This window comes from Mus caroli, chromosome 6, assembly GCF_900094665.2.
Source record: "Mus caroli chromosome 6, CAROLI_EIJ_v1.1, whole genome shotgun sequence".
NCBI lineage: Eukaryota > Metazoa > Chordata > Mammalia > Rodentia > Muridae > Mus > Mus caroli.
The window spans coordinates 60,263,046-60,286,738 of record NC_034575.1 but is presented as its reverse complement, the minus strand read 5'-3'; the positions used below and the strand labels follow the sequence as shown (position 1 = coordinate 60,286,738).

The window sequence follows — 23,693 nt, the reverse complement described above, 5'->3', positions numbered from 1 at the left end:
TTTTACAGTTTGCCACTCGCTTAAAAAAAATAAGCACAACAACAGCTCAACTGTTCTATAAAACATCAAGGCATTGAATCAAATCAAATAATAATAAAGTCTAGGACTAAAGGATGAATTCTACCAAATATTCACAGTTACAGCAATGTCTCTTTCCTAAAGTGAGAAGGGCACTTTTAAAATGGATTACCTGGAGTTAGCACAGCCTTGTTACTAAAGCCAGATGAATACATTAAAAACAAAGCAAAGTAGAGATTAACACTTATGGATTGAGATACACACATCCACAAACACTCATGTATGTGCGCACATGTGCCACACACAAATGAAACAAGCACATTTAACAAAACTGTATTGAATGAATTCTAAGCCATGACCAAGTAGGGATCATTTAAAGATTGCAACGGAGGATCAAATAAGAAAACAAACAGGTTGGAGCTGAGACAAAAGGATGGACCATCTAGAGACTGCCATACCCAGGGATCCATCCCATAATGATCCTCCAAATGCTGACACCATTGCATACACCAGCAAGATTTTGCTGAAAGGACCCTGATATAGCTGTCTCTTTTGAGGTTATGCTGGGGCCTAGCAAACACAGAAGTGGATGCTCACAGTCAGCTATTGGAACACAGTGCCCCCAATGGAGGAGCTAGAGAAAATACCCAAGGAGCTAAAGGGGTCTGCAACCCTATAGGTGGAACAACAATATGAACTAACCAGTAACCCCGGAGCTCGTGTCTCTAGCTGCATATGTATCAGAAGATGGCCTAGTCAGCCATCTTTGGGAAGAGAGGCCCCTTGGTCTTACAAACTTTATATGCCTCAGTATGGGGGAACGCCAGGGCCAAGAAGTGGGAGTGGGTGGGTAGGGGAGTGGGGAGGGGGAGGGTCTGGGGGACTTTTGGGATAGCATTTGAAATGTAAATGAAGAAAATAATGTAAAAAAATAAATTAAAAAAAAAAAAACAAAAAGAAAACCAACAGGGTCACTTCACATTACTAGAACAAAGAAAAAGACAAACATGGTCATATGGATGTTGAAAAAGTACTTGATAAAATTCAGAAGTATTTGGTTTGAAAACAAATGCCTGTTCAGAAAACTTCATCAACATAATCAAAGGTGTTTACTAAAAACTCACAAGGATGTGGAAAACCCAGAATCCTTATACAGTGCTATAACATGATTTAGCTCCAGTGGCTAGCTGGATATACAAGCCATACTCAGTGGAGGCCCCACACCCAGCCAGCAGTCGAAGGCTAACACAAAAGGAACTCAGTGATATTTTGAGAGACTTTATCTCCTAATAATTTTTTTCAGACATATTTATGTTACATGTGTTTTTCTTATATATTATCTTTTCAATTTTGTGGGGTTTTGTGTTTGCACGTGTGTGTTTTGTGTGTGTGTGTGTGTGTGTATGTGTGGTTTATATTTTTGTGTTTTATTGGCTTCTTTGTTTTCTAAAGAGAGAGAAAGAAGGCATGGAATTACATGGGTAGAAAGGCAGTAAGGACCTGAGACATGACAGAGGGGAAGCCTTGATTACAATAATCTGTAGGGAAAAAATATTTTCAATAAAAAAAGAATAAACACAGAATTACTATACAACTCAGATGTTCCATCCCCCAAAGAAATGAAAACAGGTACCCCAACAATTTTACAAACACCCATGCCTGCCACAGCCAATTAGTACAAACAGCAAAAGCAGAAACATCAAATGACTATCAATGGACAGATTGATATTAACACAACAGGGTATCCTCATCATGGAAAGGAATAGCCTGCAGATGCTTGCCACACTGAGACAGAAGTCAATCTCAAATGTCAGATACTGTATAAATTCATTTATATGAAATACACAGGAAAAAGAAATCCGTAAAAATGAAACAGAGTAATGGTTTTCAGGGCATAGAAGCAGCTTAATGAAGTGGGCTTTTCTCTTTTTTCTTTTCTTTTCTTTCTTTCTTTCTTTCTTTTTATTTTATTTTATTTTATTTTTTTTTGGTTAAAGAAAAATGCTTTGAAGCCACATAAATGTGATTACACAACAAGGATAATGTACTAAATTCCACCGAACTCCAAATATTTATAAATGGCTAATTTTATGTTAAGTAAACACATCAGAGCAAGTAAGATGCTTCAGCAGTCCTTGCTGCAAAGCATTATGATTTGAGCTTCATCCCAAGGACTGTCTCAATCAGAATTCTCTGAAGAAATAGAGCTGATAGGATTAACAAATATATAACATATATAAGTTATATATATATATCTACATGTATGTATGTTATATAACTATGCTTATGCAAATGTTATATACATCTAAATTTATGTGTGTGTGACACACACACGATTTATTAGCGTGGCTTAGTCCAAGAGTGGCTGTCCCCCATGGAAAGGTCAAGGATTGCCTCTCTGAGCAGACCCAATTTGATGTGAGAGTTAAAGGAAGTCCCAGAAAGCTGCCAGTTTCCTAGTTTGCAGTCTAGATTGGAATCCTGGAGAAGTAGGTTCTAATACAGTTCACCCAGGGAAATGCTCAACAAAACTGTTCTGGGGGTGTCAGAGGTAGGTTGAGTATGATGGAAGCAAAGAGCCATATGCCACTGGCAGAGTATTTCAGGTCTGAAAAGGTTATTTGTGTAGTTGTACATTCAAGTCACTTGAATTGCTTCTGTCTCTATGAAAAGAATCAAGACACATGGAATTACCAAGCTGCTCCATCTCAGGACCATGTTCTATACGCATGCACTTCTTTCCCTACAGGTGAGATTGCCCACAGTGTGCCAGGATGTAGGTACCTATGAGTAAGAACATACTGTTGCTTTAGCCTGCTTGACACTTCATAGGGCAGGGAAAGAATCCTGCCTGCAGTTGTGAATTTTCCTTCACAGGGACTCCTTGGACCACATGTTCTCCTCTGGAACCTGCTGATGGGATTATGCTCTTCAGTAAACTCAGCATTCACAATGACTTTGTTGTGCTGAGCTATTTCATACATCACAATTTTAATTAAATTCCACTGATACTCTGATACACATATATATATTATTTTTATTTTGTGTGAGTGTGAGTGTGTGTGTGTGTGAATGACATGCACCCTGGTGTCTTCTTTAACATTTGGGTTGATCCACTGACATAACCAATAACCACTGATGATGAAATCACTTCCCCCAATCAATGCTTTTATTAAGTTTACCAAGCACAGTAGTACTTTTTCCCTTCAAAAATAGTGTAAACAGCAATACCAACTTATTTTGTTTCAATTCAAATATCCTAGATAGAAGATGTCCTAAGTAGCATTTTGTTTAACCTAAAGTAATTTATATGCATATTCTGAAAACTCAGTTTGTACTTAACATCTATGATTAGCTAAATATAGTTTTTATATTCTAATTTTAAAAAGAATTTCAGGCACACATGCATTATATTTTGGTCATAATAATTCTACTGATTCACTAACTTGTCAAAGACTTGGGTCTAACTGAATTGTCTCAAACTCTGCCAAATTTACACCCTGGAAGAACAGCTTCATGGAATCAGATACTGGAAGATATCCTGAAGAAAATCACAGTTTATTTGCTGCTAGAAAACCATGGTGAGTAGAATATGAATGCAAAGAGTATGCAACCCCGAGTTAGGAACAGCCCAGCAGACACACAAATCAAACGCATACACAGACAAAGACAGCCCTACTGGTTACCACGGAATACCAGGGAAGAAAGGGAGATTCCCAACTCACGTCACACTGAAAAGGCTTTTCTCCTGTGTGTGTCCTCTTGTGTTCATCCAGGCCCCGCTTCTGGCTGAAGGCCTTGCTGCACTCTGAGCACTGGTAGGGCTTCTCCTGCAGGTAAAGGGAAGAGAGCACCAAGAAGGTAAGAGCCCTAGTAGCTGTGTCCTGAGCCTCCATGGAAAGGTGACTGCGGATTGGCTGAGTGCTGTGGCTCCATGGAAAGATGGCTGATTGGCTGAGTGCTGAACCTCCACAGAAAAGTGGCTGCTGAGGGGGAAGATGCCCTCCTCTAGGTGTGCAGCGTGCTGCAGCAAATGCGCAGGGTGAGATGAGCTGTTTCCAAACCTCACAAGAAATACTAATGAACACATGGAATCAGATACTGGAAGATATCCTGAAGAAAATCACAATTTATTTGCTGCTAGAAAACCATGATGAGTAGAATATGAATGCAAATAGTATGCAACCCAGAGTTAGGAGCAGCATCAACAGACACACAAATCAAATCTGGACACTCTAATCTACTAGTTGAAAGTGCCTGACAAGGACGACCCAGGGTCTGTCCTCTGCTAATTCTCTGGGTGCTGTGATCCAGCTTTAATTATTTCTTTGAGCCTAGAAGCACCATTGAATTTTACTATGGCATTTTGGGTATTATCACCTAAGAGAGCTGAGGGCCCCTCACCTAAATGATGCAATTATTATAATCTCCAGATTGAATATTTCAGAACCTAACTTTCTATGTAGATTTGAAGATAAATTTAAAAAGCTAGAATTCACCTTGGATTGATATGTTTTTTAATCTTGATTACCAAACATTTTCCTTCCTGGTATAGAGTTCTTTTTATTAAATATATATATAAATATTTCTAAGTGAGACTTTTCTTGTTTTTCTCCTAGAGACTCCTAAGTATGCCTCTGACAAGGGAGCAAAGCGCCCAGATTTCCTAGTCACCTGATGCTCCCCTTGAAAAGGATTGGATCTATAGAAGAGTAGGGAGAGCAGGAGAGTGCATACTGGAGATTCCTGATTCAGCAAGTAGCTACAGTGAACCAGACCCAGTACCCCTCATCCTACTTGCTAACATCTCATTACTACTAACCTGCCTCATTGCAAACCATCTACCCTCACTAGTCAAGCACAGATAGACAAGTGGCCAGGCTGATACTGCAAGGTACCACAGGTGATGGCAGGATAGGCATGTTCCAACCTGTTCTTTGAGAACTGTGAAGCCTTCATTGTCCCTGGAATCCCCTTCCTGTGTAGCAAGAATCCATGCATAGGGACCAAGGCTACAAGGCAATTTAATGTCCCTCTCTGATTCACTTCCCCTTAGGTTCACTGAGGACCATGGTGGCTAAGACAGTACAGACTGTCAACAAGGAACCCTATTATAGTGAAAACTTAGTAAATTATAAGATACTTAAGCTGGGAGAAGAAGATTAGCTCACTTTTTTGGAGAGAGGGGTATTCCCTGAAATGAACTGTAGGGCTCTGCTATCTTCTTCCTTTTTGCTTCCTTAGCCACTATGAGGTGAACACCTGACTTCACCATGTGCTCCAGGAGACAGGATCAGAACGTGCAGGGTCAAGTAACTAGAAGCTCTAATACTGTGAGCCAAAATGAACCTTGAATGAACCTTTTCTTCCTTTAGGCTGATTATCTCAGACATTTGTTACAGTATCAGGAATACTGTTGTGCTTGTGAATGTCTTGCCACTCTTAGATAAAATCTCATCCTCAGCATGCATCTCATAATAAGCTCCCTGGCATTCTTCAGTGGGCCACTGCTAAGAATCTTGACTAAGAACACAATCTGCGAGTTGACTCTAATGTCCTCATAGAGGAATATGTAGAATGAATCACACACTCTGACTCATTAGCTGGATTTAACTAGACATTAATTAACATTAAATGGTTAGGTTCTTGATTTACACTGTTTCAGAATGATTACCCAGTCTAATTGAGAAATAGCTTGTCCTTTGTGACCTGGGAATCAATACTAACTGGAGGCAATCTATTTTATCAATTAAACTCTGCAATCTGTGAGTGGCAGAATTAATTAGCCATCTAATTAGTTTACTCTAATCAGGGCACCATTTGGCAGAGCTCATTCAGAAGGTGGCTTTATGGAGCTTTGTGCCTAGTACCTTGCTTATAGACAACACAACGCCAGTTGTGAGGGTGCTCTTCTATACAGAGGAGCAGCAACTTAACATGTAAAATTCTTTAAACAACTCTCAATGACACTTAGGAAGGCTGTGGCATAACAGCTGTGTGTTGATAATCCTTGTTGCAAATTCCTTTGAGAAAAAAGTTTATAGAGCGCACTCTCTCTCTCTCTCTCTCTCTCTCCTGTCTCTCTCTCTCTCTCTCACACACACACATACACACACACACACACACACACACACACACACACATATATACACACACAAACAAACACAAAGTTATGTTAGGACATAAAAGTTGTCTTTTGCTTCAAATTAATTTCATTTAATTTTTTTTCTAGATTACAGTATTTTATATGTATTAACACTTTCCCTGTATAGAGTTTAGAAAAGTGATGAATTTTCCTGGATAATCATGTCTTATTACTATTGGGGGTAGTCTCTGATTGCTTGCAATGTAGGTGCACATGTGTGGAGGTCTTTGATTGTTCTCCACTTTATTTACTCAGGAAGGGTCCACCCTTGGTCAGGAGTTCACAGACTCAGGCTAGTCATCTTGCCCAGTGCTAAGATTATAAACTGGCTCCTAGGACTGTCTGATCTTCTCTGTGGCTGCTGAGGACCCAAACTTTGATCCTTACATGTGCACATCAAATGCTTTATATACTGAGTCATCTCCCAGTCCACATTCTTATCTCTAAATGTAAAAGACCATCTTAAATCCTGGCTGGGTATATTGGTGCACAGCTGTAATTCCAGCACACGAGTGGCAGAAGCAGGAGGACCAGTGTCAAGGTCATTCTCAGCTACAATTAAAGTTGAAGGCCAGCTTGGACTGCTTGAGATTGCGTGAAGACAAAATAAAGTGAATAAAAATTAAATTAACAAATAGTCAAATAAACAAAACAATTTTTAAAGTGGCGCAAAAACTGTATGCCAACTATATAGGCTAGTGAGATGGCTCAGTGGGTAAAGGGACTTGCCATTAAACTGACAACCTCCAGAACACATTCCCACAATACCTCTACCTCTGCTCACATACATGTGCAAGCATTCACACATTTGTGTGTACAAATGTCAACTGAAAATTCCTGTACTGTGAACTCGATGCAGATTTCTTAAACAGGAAACTGCTATATACACAGAAAATTTGCAAAACTTCCCCATTTTTTTTCAACAGACTGGCCATTTATTCCAACACCTGAGCCTGCATTTCCAGGGTGAAATACGGAGCCTACAGTGTGCACACCACATGTAACAAGGTTGACTTTTTCCACCTGGACCACAGCCAAGACCTGTCTGCCAATTCTTCTGCAGGGTTATTTGAGGTGTCTGCAGCAAGACCAGTGCCTGGGTCTCCCATGGCACCTCAACTTTTTCATGACCTGTAGTATCCTTGACCATTGACCACAGGCCAGCTCTGACCAATGCTCTTAGCATGGCAGATTCCATCTCCAGTTTCTAAAGAGAGACTATGTGGATCAAAGTTTGGGTCCTCAGATAACTACTGTGTTCTTTAAAATATCAAGTCTGTGCAGAATCCGAGCTACAATTTAGCGGAGAGTTTGTGAGTGTGGCCCTTCTAGTTTCTATTACACCCAGCTAATGGGGCAGATCTATAGCCCATAGGACAGCTGGCCATATATCTAACAGCTCCTCTTAATGGCCCCATTTGTGAGAGCACATGTATCACCAGCTGCACACAATGAATGTGTTCTGAGCCTCCCCCTAACAAGCAGCCCTGCCGAGCAAGCTCTCACAGATGTTTACAGCTTCTCTGGGTTTTTACTCACCGTCTTATTTTTATAGCCAGTGTGGTCTTTCAACATATGACAAAACACACCCTTGGACTAGTAAACAAAGCACCTAAAAATTACAACTCTTAGGGAAGCCTTTGAAAGCTAGGAGAATATCTAAAGCAGGTTTCTACACAGCATGTCTGTAATTGCTTCTGCATTGTAGCTAATGGAAAACACACTTCTTATAAACCAAGAGAATGAACTGCACAATCTACATATAGGAAACTAAAACTAAGCACAGTGAATGGAATCAAACTTTTATATAAAAGAATTGTAAGGAGACACCTGGTCCCTTCCTGACTCATTCCGTCTTGAGGTCCATGAAGTCATTTGTAAAATGAGTAGGTAACCAGGAAATCCATTTGTATGCACTGAGGGTGTACAGGAGCTTATCAGGCATAAAACAGGCAAGAGCCATCCAAACTAGTTCAAAATGAGCTTTGCTAGAGCTACATACATGACTCCAGTCAGTCATCAGAGCAACAAGACAACCGGGAGCAGATTAAACACTGCCCTCATTCTGTACCGATGGAAGACCAAAGCATTTCACCCAGCCTGATGACTCAACTTGTCTGGGAATCTATTTCATAACTACAGATGCCTGGATCCCACACCTAGAAAGCCCCATTCACTGAATTAGACATAGCCAGGCACTGGTGCTTTAAAAGTTCCCAAAGTGATGTCAAGTGCAGCCACAGGGGAGAACCAATAATGTGGTCCATGTTTCTCTAAGACACGCATCCTGAGCTGCTAACTGCAGCAGCAGCAATGATGGCCAGGCCTGTTTGCTCCTCCTGCTCTGATACTTCCCTCCCACTGCACTGCTGCCCTCTCTTTGGGCTGCCTGCTTTGTGCTAGCTGGCACAGAGGTAGAAACACTTATATATCTCCTTTCCATTAATCTGTTACGCAATGCTAGTAATTTTCTGTGTTACCCTTACTTTACAGATGAAGAAATGGTTTAAAAATATGCCCAAGGTCACACTGCCAGGTAGAAAGAACAGAATTCACAATAGGATGTAGTCCAAGACCCCAAAGCACTGTTTGACCATGATAGTGGGCTGCCTACAAAGCACTTCTCCTTCCTTCTGTCCTTGGCAGGAGAGCCCAATTCTGTTGAATGTTCACTTCAAAATTTCCTTCACTACTCTGAAAGAGAAGGATGGTCCCCAGCTCAATTATGGCAGCTGGTTCAGGATAAGCCTAAGCCCATACCTGTTTAGAAGCTGGAATCAACAGAAGATCTCCAAAATTGCTGATGCCTATAGCCCATCCCCCAAAATAGGAGTTTTCATACTGGGGTTGTATGTCTGGCTTTGGCACTTTTAAAGGACTCTTAATGACTCTAACTAGTAGACATGTTTGGGAATGTCTGTACAATGTCAAGATGGCATTGACTCTGCTGTTGGAGGTAGGGCTTTCCTTGGGTGCATGAGAAGTGACCGTGGTTCTGAGTTCGAGGAGATAGTACACAACAAAGCACACACACTCCCATAAATGAGGAGCATTGTTGAAATGTACACATGACAGAAAATAGAATTCAACACAGTCACCAAATCTCATATTTAAGAGTCATATCCAACTTGTACCCAGAGAAATGAATTAATTCATTCTGCCTGCTTCCAAAATTAACAAGCACAGGTCTGACATGTGATGATGGCAAGTGGAATCCATTTCTCCATAAAACCACACAGTTTACTCAGAGGTCTGTAGGAGAAGGAGACTATGTAAATGCAAATCCTTACAAGAGGAATACCTAATTCTAAAGAAATAACATACTTCTCCGATTACTCCACTCTGAAAATAATATGAGCATAGCACAAAGCTGCTATTGCACATGTGGCTAATTCCTCCATGACCAGCAGGGTATTCAAAGCAGCCAAGTTCATGTCAACAGGTAAAACGAAGCCATCAGCAGTGGGCAAAAGTCAGAGGAAGTCATACTGATGAGTGAACACTGCACAGATGGCAGGGAGCTAGTAGCAGAAATGCATTTCTTTCAAGTTTAGAAAGTTCTGCGGAGAAAAAAGCTCCAACTAGCATGTCTGTTTGCACAGGTGAGGATTCAGAGCTAACCTGGTAGAGATCTTACTAGATCTGAGTTAACTCAAAGTCAAAAAATGCTTAAAAAAACCATAAATGTCTTAAAAAAGAATAAGATTACTATAATAAGTGAAGGTATTTTCATATATCATCTGAAAATAACATTTTTAAAGTCTGAGGGCAACTTTACAACAATTTAAATTCAGAGAATTAATGAGTTCACTTTTTACTGTGTTTACCCAACTTTTTTTTTTTAACTGTAAGTAAATTTGAGCTCACTGTTGTTTCACAAATGGGGATTTGTGGAAACTTTCCATCATATCTAGCGATATTACACAAAACTCACCAAAAGGGTGGGTATTTCACTTCTCATCAAATTTCTAATTTCAGTTCTGGGAAATTAAGGAGTAGCACTTTCTTCCAGCCTGATTCAGGCTGTCTCTGTCTCCTTATGAAGGCACTCATGAATTCATTTCAAGAACTACCATAGGTGTGATCAACTCTGCATATTTGTCCAGAACTAGCCTAGATTTGACCCTGACAGTCCTATATTTAAGAAAGTTTATTTTTCAGAAAAACAGAAGGGTCATGATATTATAGCAAGACAATGTCCAGTTACCCTCTGAATTCCCCTAAGTCGGGAATGACAGGCTCAAGCAACGTTCCACTTAGATGGGACTCAGCCTAGGGATGGTAGGCATCATCCCTGGGTTTCCCTCAGCTGCCACTTGGAAGGAACAGCGTTCTAAACAGAAAAGATTCTGTTACTATAACCCCTCCCACTCCTCAATCCTTTATCCCATCCGAAGTCAGTTACAGCCTGTAATCTTAATGACAGAAGGAACTTAGTTATCTAAGATCAGCACTCAGGAGATGTTTAGTTAGCTCTTTCCCCAAAGAATGAAGATGAAGCTTCACAGTCCAATTGACATGGAAGCACAAGGAAGAAACAGGACAAGTGAAGAGTCAATCACTGACTTGGGCAGACAAAATGCATTTCCATAGTAGTATGTGTCTCTGGTTGCTTTTGTTTAAGGAAGAAAATTTGACACAGACTATTTATGAACTCTCCGGGCTATTAGAAACTGCCTAACTCTTTCAGAATGTGTTAGGTATAACACTGGTTTAAGCCAATGTGTTTATTTTTATTAAGATACAAGGCACAGAAAATACCATGGAATGGCACCTCAAATTTGAACCACTTTTGTATACACAGATCTGTTGCTTTAGCTCTGTCTGGTGCTTGGTTTAGAGAGACCGTCTCTGCACAGGGAACACTAACATGTAAGAAGAGCTGCCACCTTGCCATCCTCATCTCCTGGTCACTGTCTCTTCTCTTTTGTTTCATTTGTTTTTAGAGACAGTGTTTCTTTGTGTAGCCTGGTTGTCCTGAAACTCACTCTGTAGAATAGGCTGGCCTCGAACTCAGAGTCCTCTGATGTTGTGACGTTGTTTCACAAATGGGGATTTGTGGAAACTTTCCATTATATCTAGGGATATTACACAAAACTCATCAAGGAGGTATATATTTCATTTCTCATCAACCTCCTAATTTCAGTTCTGGAAAATTAAGATCTAGCACTTTCTTCCAACCTGCTTTAGGCTGTCTTTGTCTCCTTATGAAGACACTCGTTAATTCATTTCAAAAACTACCATAGATGTGACAACTTTGCATATTTGTCCAGGACTAGCATGGATTTGACTCTGAGAGTTCTATATTTAAGAAAGCTTATTTTTTCAGAAAAACAGAATGGTCATGATTATAGAGCAAGACAATGTCCAAATACCCCTAATTTGGAATGACCAAATGCATCACCTGTCCCCAGTCTCTCTCTTTACATAGCTGTGGTTGGGATTGTTGTTTTACTAGCTACCAGGTATTCTCATGGCAAGTCCTCATAAACAACACACTCAACAGAAGATCCAGTTAATATAATTTTGATTTTGCACAGAGAAAGAAGCTACGGTGAGGCTCAGGAACTCAGAGAATTCAATGAGCATGTATCTCATCTCTCAAGATATTATACACCACCAACTTCCAAAACAGGATATATATCTATAGGTCCCAAATGAGAACTATGAGGGAAATCAGCAGACCCTTGAGACTTGAAATTCAGTATTACATGAAAAGGAACATTTAGCATTTGGGAGCCTCAGCAAAGGATAGAGGTCAAGGGCTCGGTCATGTCTAGCCAATGGGGAAATAAAGATAGAAATGAAATACTTTAAAAATTCAAAATTCAGTCTATGAGTAATATATTACCTGGTGATAAATTGCCCTGGATGTTAAAGACTGTTTCTAGGTGGAATGTCATTGTTTTTGGCATTGACACGATCTCTGCTTACACGTCTAAAGACACATGGTTTGATCCTTTAGACTGGTGCCTCTACACAGCCAAATAGGCACAATAAGTACAATGCAGCAAAGTATTAAACTGGATGTACTCTATCATGGAGAGCCAAGTGTATCCATTCACTAAAGGGAGGCAGCAGCAGGAAATGGGCATCGCAGGAAGGTGAAGGTGCATATGTACTTATGCTCATAAATACATGGATACAAACAGTTATGAGGTGTAGCAACAGCAAAGTTTTAGCTCTAATGAAACTAATCCAATGTAACAGAGAGTGGTTTTAGATTCACTGCTACAACATGCAGCCTGCTGTGTATTAATATGTTGGGTAGTCAGGAACTTGGGCCATGGCTAGTGTCATAGACATTAGGGTGAGTATGGACAGGTACTTGTTAAATCTCAAGGTAGTCCTGATGTTTAAGGAGCTTCTTAGAAGTCTGGCATTTCTTAGCAAAGCAGAAAAGAATCACCGAGGAGTATCTGACTTTGTGACAACTAGTCCTTGATTGAATGGTTTATGTCACTAGCAATTTGCCCTATGTCAACCACTGACCCAGGGGTAAATGACTTCAGATCTGATTGCCAATCTCCAGAGTGCTCCCAGCCATCCTGCTCCCCACTTTATGGTTTCCAGAACAGCAAATCTGAAACTAGCAATCTATGCATGTTACAATCCAGCATCAAGGACACAAGCAATCAGTTCCATCACAATCACTGTAAATCATAATTCCATAAAAAAATCCTTAGGAAAACAGTGCATCTGTCTGATATGACCTTAAAATATAGACAAATAACATTTGGTGATGAAATGTGTTTGGAAATCTGTCCTCAGTCCTGGTTTCTATTATTTCCATGCACAGCCTTGAACATGCACTGATATAAGAAGTTAAATTGCACATGCATACATTATTGACTCCACATACACCTACTAGTATCAAATCTTCATGATATAAAACAGGCTTCTTGGCCTCTTTCAGTGAATGCTCTCTTGTATCCATTCTCTCCTCTCTGTCCCTCCATCATTCCCCTCTCCTCCCCTGTCTCTCTGTGTACATGAATGTATGCACATATTTTTGAGACAGTACCCTACACTATAGTTCAGGCTAACATCGAATTTACTATGTAAGCCAAGCTGGCCTTGAACTAGCAGCAGTCCTCTTGCCTTAACATCCTGGGTGCTGGGATTACAGATGTGAGTGTATGGTGTAAATTCTCGTCCATTTGCCAATCAGACAACATCTTACCTAATGTTCTACTAAATTTACCTTGGATGTCTCTAGGAGACTTTTATTATCTACATTTGAGTATTCTCTAGAGAGGAACTAATATCACATGAACACATGACATCTGAACTTCATAATTCCTATTAGGGAGACATGCCATATAGGACATTTATCTAGTGTATATAATTTGACTGGGAATTCTCATGTGTATGATTATAAAAGGCAATCTATAATTGAGAACAGAGCTGGCTAGACAATTACTTTTCTGAGCATCATATTTATATGCTCCTCAGAAGTAGAGGAACCCAAGCCTGCACAGAAATGTTTGAATCTAGGACCACAGCAGGAAGCAGTTTCCTTGGTTATAAAAGATGACTATCACAGAGCACATAGATTTGATCTATCCATCAAGTAAAGAAATACAAAGCAAGAGTCCTTGTATTGCTCAGGACCAGATCTGACTTCAGCATAGGAACAGTCAAACGCTGAATAACTAGTGGCTTCCTTTAGAGAGCAAATGAAGACATCCATATTTACATTTTACACGGAAGCCCAAATAGATGCCCAAATCAGAGGTTCTCAACATGTGTGTCACATATCAAAATATCCTGCATAACTGTATTTATATTATGATTCATATCAGTAGCAAAATTATAGTTATGAAGTAGCAACAAAATAATTTTATGGTTGGGGAGTTATAATACCCACAACATGAAGTGTATTATAGGGTTGCAGAATTAGGAAGGTTGAGAACCTAAATTCTTAAGGTCTCAGTTTTCTTCATGGAACTGGAATACTACCAATAATAAAATCCAGGCACTTTCCAAATTCTATAATATTGACAGAATGTGACAAATGGGTCCAAGCGTTCCTTCAGAGGCTGGATCACAGGGCCATTTTCTTATATCAACTTGACCTATGACCTACTGTAGTTATGGAGCTGAAGGAGAAACTGACGCTAATTCTAAGAAACTGGTTTATATACTACAGAACGCAGTACAGTATAACAGTGTGATAACTGTATAGATGTGTGGCTAGCCCTGGTGCTGTTTTTATTATGATGCTAATCCCACTTCCCCTAGAGGGGCTGCCTTGTATGAGGAGAGAATCCCTTACTCAGGTGATATCCTGTGAACCTTCCCCTAATGAATAAAGATTTCTAGGAACTAATCCCTGGGTAAGGAGTAGGCAGGACTTCCAGGTCGGAGAACAGAAGTAGAGAGGCAGGAAAAAGAGAGAGCTTAGAGGACAAATTGTAGCTAACAAGAGGCCCTTGTTTAGATGATAGATGCCACAGGAGGCGAATACTTAGAATAGCTTACAAAATTAGGATGCTAGTTGCTGCATTCAGCGACTGAGTACCTGCTGATTCTGAACTAAGTTTGTGTGGTGTTTTCCTTTACAGGGCGGCTCAACTGGGTTCCAGAGAGAAAGGTACGGATGGCTGCAAAGTGTGGGTTTGCGAGAAATGCACCCCAAAAGGCCGTGAGAATTTGGAAGCGTGGGGCTGGCGAGGCGATGGCCTGCCAGTGAGAGCTTAGCAAGCTGGGTGTAGAGATTTCGGAGGTCTGGGTCAGAAAGGCTGACGAGATGAGAACAGGCCAGGCCGGCCTGTCCACTGGTGCCTTCCGCAAAGTGTGGATTGTTCCTTAATATTTCACGCTACATAGAGATATAATAAAAAATTAACATCACAAAGATATCTAATTTTTACTCTTGATGGTGATTACTTCTGGGTGACTCCGAATAAACCATATCCTTCACTGAGCTTTGAATTTTAACATGAATTTTAATAGTATACCTGTGTCACCTTTACAAACGGCTCACAAGAAGGCCCCTGGAAGGTTATCTATACCTTACCTTAAATAACTTTTATCTCTTTGTAACCCACAATATGCATATTAATAAATACCACAATTCTAAACTGAAAAAAGCCGCAGAGATTTAAAAAAATGTAATTAGATAACTTTACAAAAAAGAAAAAAAGAAAAAGAAAAGAAAGAAAAAAAGAAGTTATGTATGAGCTTCATGCAGTGTACCATCCCTTCTGGCATCTATTAATCGATGGGGATTTATATAAATAGATGTCTTTATTTCAAGATTCCTATGATGCTTTGGTAATTAGAGCTCTCTGAATAGAGTGGAAACGAAGTAAAATTCTGTTTAGAAAGGAAATAGTATAGAAAATCATATTATTTTCCTAAGAATAATGTCTATTTCTTTGAAAATTAGCCATATACTGCCTTTCATAAAACAAAGGGAAACTCAGACATCATGGGCCGCACTTTCCATTTAATCTTGCAGTATATTATTAAAGTCTAAAGATAATATGGTGGTAGGAAGGCAGCAATCAGCATAAATGCTAAATATTTATAGAATTGATTTGAGCTAAATCGCCAAGCTGCTCTGCAAGGATTCTTTGTTTCTGGACCAGCTTTACAGGACTTAGTATGCATCCCTGAAACAGCTGATAAATTACGACATGGGGACTACAGAGGGACATGAAGTTGTTCTATGGCACTGTGCTACACAGGCCCTTAAAAGGACGAATTTGGGTCAGACCCGGAGCTGCTGGAGTGTCCCTGAACTGGAAACACCCAAATATATTCCTGACACCCAAATTTAGATTTCTGTGCCTTACAGCCAGGTCAATAGATGCTTAGTGAGTTCCCGCAGTGCACTGAGGAGACAGCTAGGCCTGGAACTGAACAGCAGCCCCTTTTTGCTCCAGGATTCTGTAATGTGAAAGAGACAGCGACCTACTGAGGTCCGTTCAGTAAAACGTGCAATATACAGTAACCATTCATAGACAAAGTCCTTGGCCAAGGACTCAATGATTGGTTAATAAGGGAGAACATGATTTAACTAAGCACTGGGCTTTGTTTGTTTTTATAATTTTATTTCCATATGGAGATGCTAGCTAGCAACATAATATAGGACATTTCAGTTAACAAGAAAACCTGCATAGGTCTAGAGAGCTGGTGTAGGCAAATTTGGCAAACGTAAATATTTATTCTCTTTCCTTTAATAATAGAAACCTAGACTTTCTGTCATTTCGACAAACCATGAATGACAGGAAGTAATGGTCACAGTAGTGCGGACAGGAACCAGCTAACTTTAATGGTTCTGTGATGAGACCTTTAAACTGATCTTGTCCTGTCTTGAGGTGAGGGTAGCATTTAAGTGGAACAACTGTGATGGGGGAGAGAGCTACACGTACTTATGGAAATATGGACAAGAATTTAGATTGTCCTTAGGAATTACACTGTTTCAGTTACATAGCAGTGTGTGTTCTTCTCTAAGATCTGTGACCTGGCTAGCATTGGAACTTGCCTGGATTTATCCTACCAGGCCTTTTCCCCATCCTTTTAAGGACCTGAAAGTCAAGTATAAACATCACTATGCACCTGCCAGGATCTCTTTCCATTCTGGTTACCGTTGCAGTTCATAGGGGTCACAACTGGGTTGGACTATTGATTGCGTTTTTCCCTTGGTAGCTTGCACAGAACCTTCTGGTATGATGAAAACTCATCCTTCAGAAGGAGGCTTTGGGATTACATCCAGCTCAAATCTCCTGGTCCTCTGTTCAAGGAGTGTGATGTCTTCAACAATAGGGACCTTCAACTTCTGGAAGGCAACCAAGTGAAACAGTAATAGCCTATATTGATTTGGAGTCTCTTGGACTCCCCTGACCAATAACTCAAATGGAGGTTTTTCATGCCTGTACTGGGTTTTTGTTAGGTTCCTTTTGGGAGAGGCAGAATCATCACAAGTGGCATAACTTCATTAAAAATATATAATGTACACTTATAGTTACACACACATATAAACACACACATGTCATGTAATTCTAGGTAAACATAAAATAATGACTCCTTATAGCTGTTTCAAATACCTTCGTGTTATTTATCCCTTTCATCCTTATTTAAAAAAACTTCCTTTTTGAAGCAGAAAGAAACCATTACAGAAAGCCATGATTAGTCAAATGTAGAGAACAACTAACTAACCAAGGGATGTCTGTCCCCAGTGGACAGATATACAACACAACCTTTATACCTAAGGCTCAGAGAATATCACAGAAAATAGGGCCAGAAGATTGTAAGAGTCAGAGGAAGAAGGAATCTATACCTATATAATATCAACAATAGAGCTTCTTAAACAAGACTTAAATAATGACAACATTAGCTGACATTCCAAAACAGATGGAGAAAAACTCATAGGGCTTCACACCTAGGTGAAGAGCAACCACCAATTAGTGACTGCTGACAAATGGAGAAGCAGTCATTTAAGTGACCCCTGTAAGTGGTCATCCATTACCAAGTAGTTGGGCCTAAAAACATACACACAAGTAACACTAAACAGACTTTTAGGGTACATTTATGTATTTATTTGCATATATGTAGTAGCAATAATAATTTTTTAAAAAGCCATGAATTGGAGTGGGGAGGTTGGAACCATGGGACATGTTGGAAGGTGTAAAATTATGTAATTTTATTTTAAACTTTAAAGAGGAACAACTCTACTCTTGATGACAAGATGGAAGTTGTCTGAACGATTAGTAGATCAACATTAAAAAGACAGTTTTAAATGATATCTTGGTTTATTTTTCTGTTCTTAATACTGCATATGTAGTTCATATGACTGTTGTGATTTCCTGATTTGGCTTGGACATGTAAGTACAACTGGGTGCATTATTGACACATTTAATAGTAAATATCTGTGTATTCATTTTAAAATATACTTATTTACATCTAACATTAAATAATATGAATTGATTTGTGATTTGTGTATTCTTGCAATTTTATCTTTTCTAGATTAATAGTTATAAAGTCTTTAATCTTCAAAGACCAAGGGGACAAATTGTCATAGTATTACTAAATACTAATTCCTAGCTCTTAAATAGATCCTATGTATCCAATACCTTAAACTAAGGAACCAGATTCCTTATTCAACAGGAACATTGATTTCTGAGGTAAGTAAGTGCAAAATAATATGTGGTAAACTCAAAATGAGACATTTAAAAATGACATCACTGTTTGAAATACCAAACAGCTAGGTAATGGTATAATACGCCTGCTCTCCCTTACGCTTTTACTCAGCTCCTGTTTATTTCAAACAAAATAAGGCCAAAGACAAGCTGACAGAAAGCAAGTTTCTTAATATAATTAGGTACATCATGTCACTGACACATTTTCCATTAAGGTCTCACTAAAATCAGGGACAGGATCAGCTGTCAACTCACGTGCTTCCAATGACTTCAGCTTGAACTACGTCATGATCAAGTCCCACTGTATTTTTAAAAGTTGTAGAAATGCTGTGTGCTGATTGAATTGTAAATGCCCTCAAAGGCAATGTTTAAAAGGATTGGATTTCTGGCTTCTAGTCCAACTGAGAGATGGTGCCCTAGTGAAAGAAACAAAAATCACTGCCCTTAATTAAGACGGCAGTCCCCACACTTCCTCTCTCTCTCCCCACTGTAATGTCCTGCCGCTACACAGACCTACAGCAACAGGCCCACACCACCACTGGCTCTAGTCTAGTCTCTCACTAACCAGGAGCAGTCTTTCTCCTTTTCAGTTGCTTATCTCGGGGATTTTGTCACAATGATAAAAAAATAAAATTGACTAACACACACCCTATAGTCTTGTTCTTGTACTACTACCAATAACTACAGCCTTAGAAAGTGAGTTACAACGTTATTAGTTTCAACCTGTGAGACCACTTTTGTAATATAAAAAAAATAATGCAATATAAAAAATTTAAAGAGTTCAAGAAAAGGAGAGTGATTTGGGGTGAACATCTGTTTTTATTTTATAGACTTTTATTTCTAATAAGCAAGGGAATCCTAAAGCTTATGGCTTATCTTATTGCTTCATTCCTTCACTGGGAAACCAATAACATCTTCTGTGGAGTTACAATACTGTGGGCTCAATCTTGTCTTCCTGCCTTGGTACAGAAAGCTTCTCCAATCCTGCAGAACCTGCCTAGCCCCACACCCTGTGCTCTACTTCTCCCGAGCACGCCATGCCCTCTCCTAGTTTGGGCTTTCCTTTATCCAACAACACTTCACTTCAGTGCACATGGCTGTTAGCTCATGTAGCATGGCCTGCACAACTTAACATCCCTGCACACAGCACTCAGTCATATAGCATGGCCTACCCACCTCTACGCCTTTTTCTTGAATGCTCACAATCATGGTTTGTGGTCCATTCAGACTCCCTGGCTGGACTCTGCTTGGTTTTCATAGGGATAAGTTAGCTGCTTCATCTTTCACACTGTTCAGTTCACATCAAGCACACTGTGTTTTCTCTGTGGAGTATCCAACTGTCCAAAACAGGTATTGCCTTGCATCTAGGCATATCTAGATCTGGATTCTTGGCAGTTGAGACCAGGCAGTAAAATTTGGTCCTTTCAAAGCTGATGAAAATCTATTCAGAGAGTCTCAATTCTTTTTACAGAAAAAAATTGCAATAAGAACAAAATATAAAACCATCTGACAAGTGTGTATGGAGGAGTGAGTGAGGAAACTAAGAATGATGTCATGAAAAGGAATGATATAAAGGTGGAGAGTGTGGGCCAATAGAGTTAATCAAAAGCACCAGTGGTACACAGAGAGGTAGCTGCTTAGAAAGTAATGTCTGCTAATAGCTTTAAGGAAAAAAGAATTCTCCTGGGAGAGAGCAGGTAAGGAAATAAGATCTGTACCGCTTGCACTGCTTCAATTTTATCTTTACATAGTCCTACAGACTTTGCAAATACGGTCAATTTGGAGAAAAGAATGTAGTCATGACTGGCTGAATCCAACTGAACCAGTGTACTTAGGAAAGAAGCTGAAGCCAACTGAACCAGTGTACTTAGGAAAGAAGGTGTGCGGAGAGATGAGATGGTGGGAAGTCCAGCTTACTTGGAGGCAACCACTGAACTATAAACTATGGGCAGTGGGCAGCTAACAGGACTGACTGCCCTTATTTGTTTTGGTTTTAATTTAGTAGCAGATTCATGATCCAAGTTGATCTTCACAAGTATTGCTATGTCTGGGTTAGGTAGGCCAGAATTTCCTAAACTGCAGTTCATAGACCTTCCAAGCGCCATTGAGATGTTACTATTCCGACTGACTTAACCTTTTACTCTCTTCCTTGGTTACTCATGTTGTACTCCCTCTTATGCTCTTCCAGGCAAAGACTACTGTAGTTAAGCAACTACAATCAAGTGTATCTTGCACATATCAGAACTTTAATATGGTTACGTATACTCTAAAACTCCAGAATTAAGACAAAGCATGAGTGGGCTTTTCCCTAGAGATGTTAACAGCTGGCCTGCTGTCCATTTGCCATGGTGCTATATCATTTCTGCTGGTCTCACAATCTCTGAGTTTCAGCCCAGAAAAGCTAACTAATCTGTTCTTTTCTTGTCATCCTGTGCAGCTATCTCTACCAAGCTTTCTCTTTTTCTGACCTTTTCTTGAAGTACCTTCCTCTTATGTTCCTGACAAGGAGACTTTTCTCACCATTTCCTGTACCAGTTTCACCATCCCTCTCCTGATCTGACTGCCCTAATTTCCCCTAACCTTTCCTTCTATATACAACATGTGACATGGACATTATATTCTTTCAAATCTTAAAAAGATTCCATTGGAAACACATTTGTCAAAGGAGTGTCTTTGAGTTCCTAGTTGCTAACAACTGTTTGAAGTTATTGCTAAACAAAATTAAATAGAAACTGTCAGAGATCCCCAAGATCAGGGATTTTGCTTTGAGTTTTTAAGGAACTGTGAGATGATCAGAATTAACAAACAAACAGGCAAATATGAGCCACCTTATTTCCAACTTATAACATGTATTCCTATCATATTGCTGTTCATCTTCAAATATTCTATAAATAGTCCCTTGAAATTAAATTCTGTGTAGTTTTCATTATTTCTATGTTCAAATTATAAAAAATTCTAAGTTCTACCAATCCTTTAGTTAAAACATTGGGCCCATTTTAGCTGTGGCAACAGTCCACCGAAGCCATTTGACAGATGTGGGGTGGGTGCAATAACATTTACTCTTGCCTTTCTGTTACTGTGTCAGTAGACGTGAGCAGAGTCTTTAGGTTGTAGGCTCAAGTATTCACCACCAGTTCTGCAGCACTGGGAGAAGGAGGAAAGGAAAAGCTTTACTTTTCTCTAAAGCAAAAGATGCTGTTATCCTATTATGTAAAGTAAGGCACACAGGTCATAAATGTGTTGCTTGTCATGACTTAACTGACTATATGCATCTTGCTGTGGTTCCTGGGATTTACAGCTGGTTAGGACTGGGTGCTGCCTGCCTTTCTCCTTTAACAATTTTTGTGGCCCTTTCTCAGCTTTAGTCTGAACCCAACACTTGATCAGGGGAAAAACCAAAGTTAAAGAATGAAGAAAACATCAACTTAAATAGACCCATGGCAAATAAAGAGACCAAAACAGTTACAGAAATCCTTCTGATTAAAAAAAAAAAAACTAATGCTCAGGCACAAACAAAGCCACAGATCTCTAGCAGATTAAAAGATTGAAAGCAGTCTTATGAGTGAAATCTTTAGCTTTAAATTCCAAAAAGTTTTCAGCAAAGAACTTTACCAATAGTTTCTAATTACCTGTTCTGAATAACATATTCATAGACCCACAAGTACGCATAGCTTTCATACCTCATCATAAAAGCCTCTTTTGCAACAGTGATTCACAACTGTTCAAAATTCTTACACTGAGTGATCTTGGGGCGTTCAACCCCATCTGACTCATCTCGACCACATTTCCTACACCCAAGACTTAGGAAAACCAGTAGAAGGTAGGTCAGAAAGACTGCAAGAGCCAGAGGACCAGAACACCTGCTCTGAGTAATTATCTTCTAGACATGATAAGAGCACTACACCCATGAACTCTCCCCACTATGCTTGCATAATAGCAGCACCAGCTGACATGCTAACATCCACTTGAGAAATTTCGAAAAGTATTACTCTCAGATGACAGGCAATCAATGACTGCTGAGACAGGATCTGTCAGAGGGTGGGTAAGCTCACTGAGAGGTTATTCAGTCCCTAGTGGTCTGCCTTAAACACATGCACATAGGAGCTCCACTAAATAGACTCAGTAAGTTTTACACACACACACACACACACACACACACACACGCACACACACACTCAACAATATAGCTATGTAAGTGAGCATACTTTATGGGGAACCTAGGAGAGGAGCTAAACAGGGAAAGAAATGAGTAGAAATATGTAAATACAATAATGACTCAAGTACGTAATTCTTTTTTGTTTTTGTTTTTGTTTTTTCGAGACAGGGTTTCTCTGTATAGCCCTGGCTGTCCTGGAATTCACTCTGTAGACCAGACTGGCTTCGAACTCAGAAATCCGCCTGCCTCTGCCTCCAAGGTACTGGAATTAAAGGTGTGCACCCCACGCCCAGCTCATGTACGTAATTCTTAAAACAATCTTTAAAAGGAATGTTGCCAGGCATAGTCCATGGTTTTAATCTCAGCATGTGGGAGGCAAGAGACAGATAGATCTCTGAGTTTGAGGCTAGTGTGGACTACATAACAAGTTCTAGGACAGACAGGAGTAGGGAGAAAAGCTCTGCTGTAAAAGAAAAAAATAAAGAAATAAATACATGAACAAACAAGTAGATCTTTTTAAAGACAGAGAAACAATCAGCAGAACTAAGCTACACATTTTCACTATTGGACATATTCAGCACTGTGTACTACTTATACTTGCTCTAGCTAGCATAATACAGCATCCAAGTTAATACACCTTTTTATTGTCTAATGTGTCTTTGGTTTTATTGCTAATGTTTATTATTTGGTTTACCTACTTAGTGACCTATGATAGCTTACTGCTATTTCTCAGGCTGAGTCTGCTGGTGTGGCTGTGATGTGGTTCTTTCTGGAGTTGCATTGTTTGATATTGCAGTCTTCTGGTTGCAGAAGAAATCATATGAAGCTGTAACTAGGTAAAACACACATCATATTCTTCTGAGATGATTGGACGGGTGGTAGCTATGATATGCACTGTGGTAGTAGAATCCATGAGAACCAAACAAAAACTAAAGTTTCTTTGCCCATGGGATCATAAGGCTACCCTGTAAATTTGTCAAAAGTTTCCCCCTTTTCTGTTAAATGTTCACCTGCTATATTCATAGCCTATGGCATCTAGAATGCCTGGACTGGAGTCTTTTCTTTAGAAACAATATGTGACACGCAAAAGCTACTCTAAACTAGAATCCTAAAGCTGTCTTTTCTGTGATTTTTTTTTTGATTTTTAATATTTTTATTACATATTTTCCTCAATTACATTTCCAATGCTATCCCAAAAGTCCCCCATAGCGCCCCCCACTTCCCT

General features: G+C 39.6%; 1 protein-coding gene across 3 annotated transcripts in view; it reads right to left on the bottom strand.

The window, feature by feature from the left end:
* The window catches only part of Prdm5 (PR/SET domain 5), a 159,520-nt gene that overhangs the window by 5,599 nt on the left and 130,228 nt on the right, over positions 1 to 23,693 (bottom strand). For all 3 annotated transcript variants that reach the window (XM_021165000.1, XM_021164998.1, XM_021164996.2), the window contains one exon: positions 3,744 to 3,848. In XM_021165000.1, the coding sequence (XP_021020659.1) occupies positions 3,744 to 3,848 (105 nt within the window). The remainder of the gene's footprint in view (positions 1 to 3,743; positions 3,849 to 23,693) is intronic.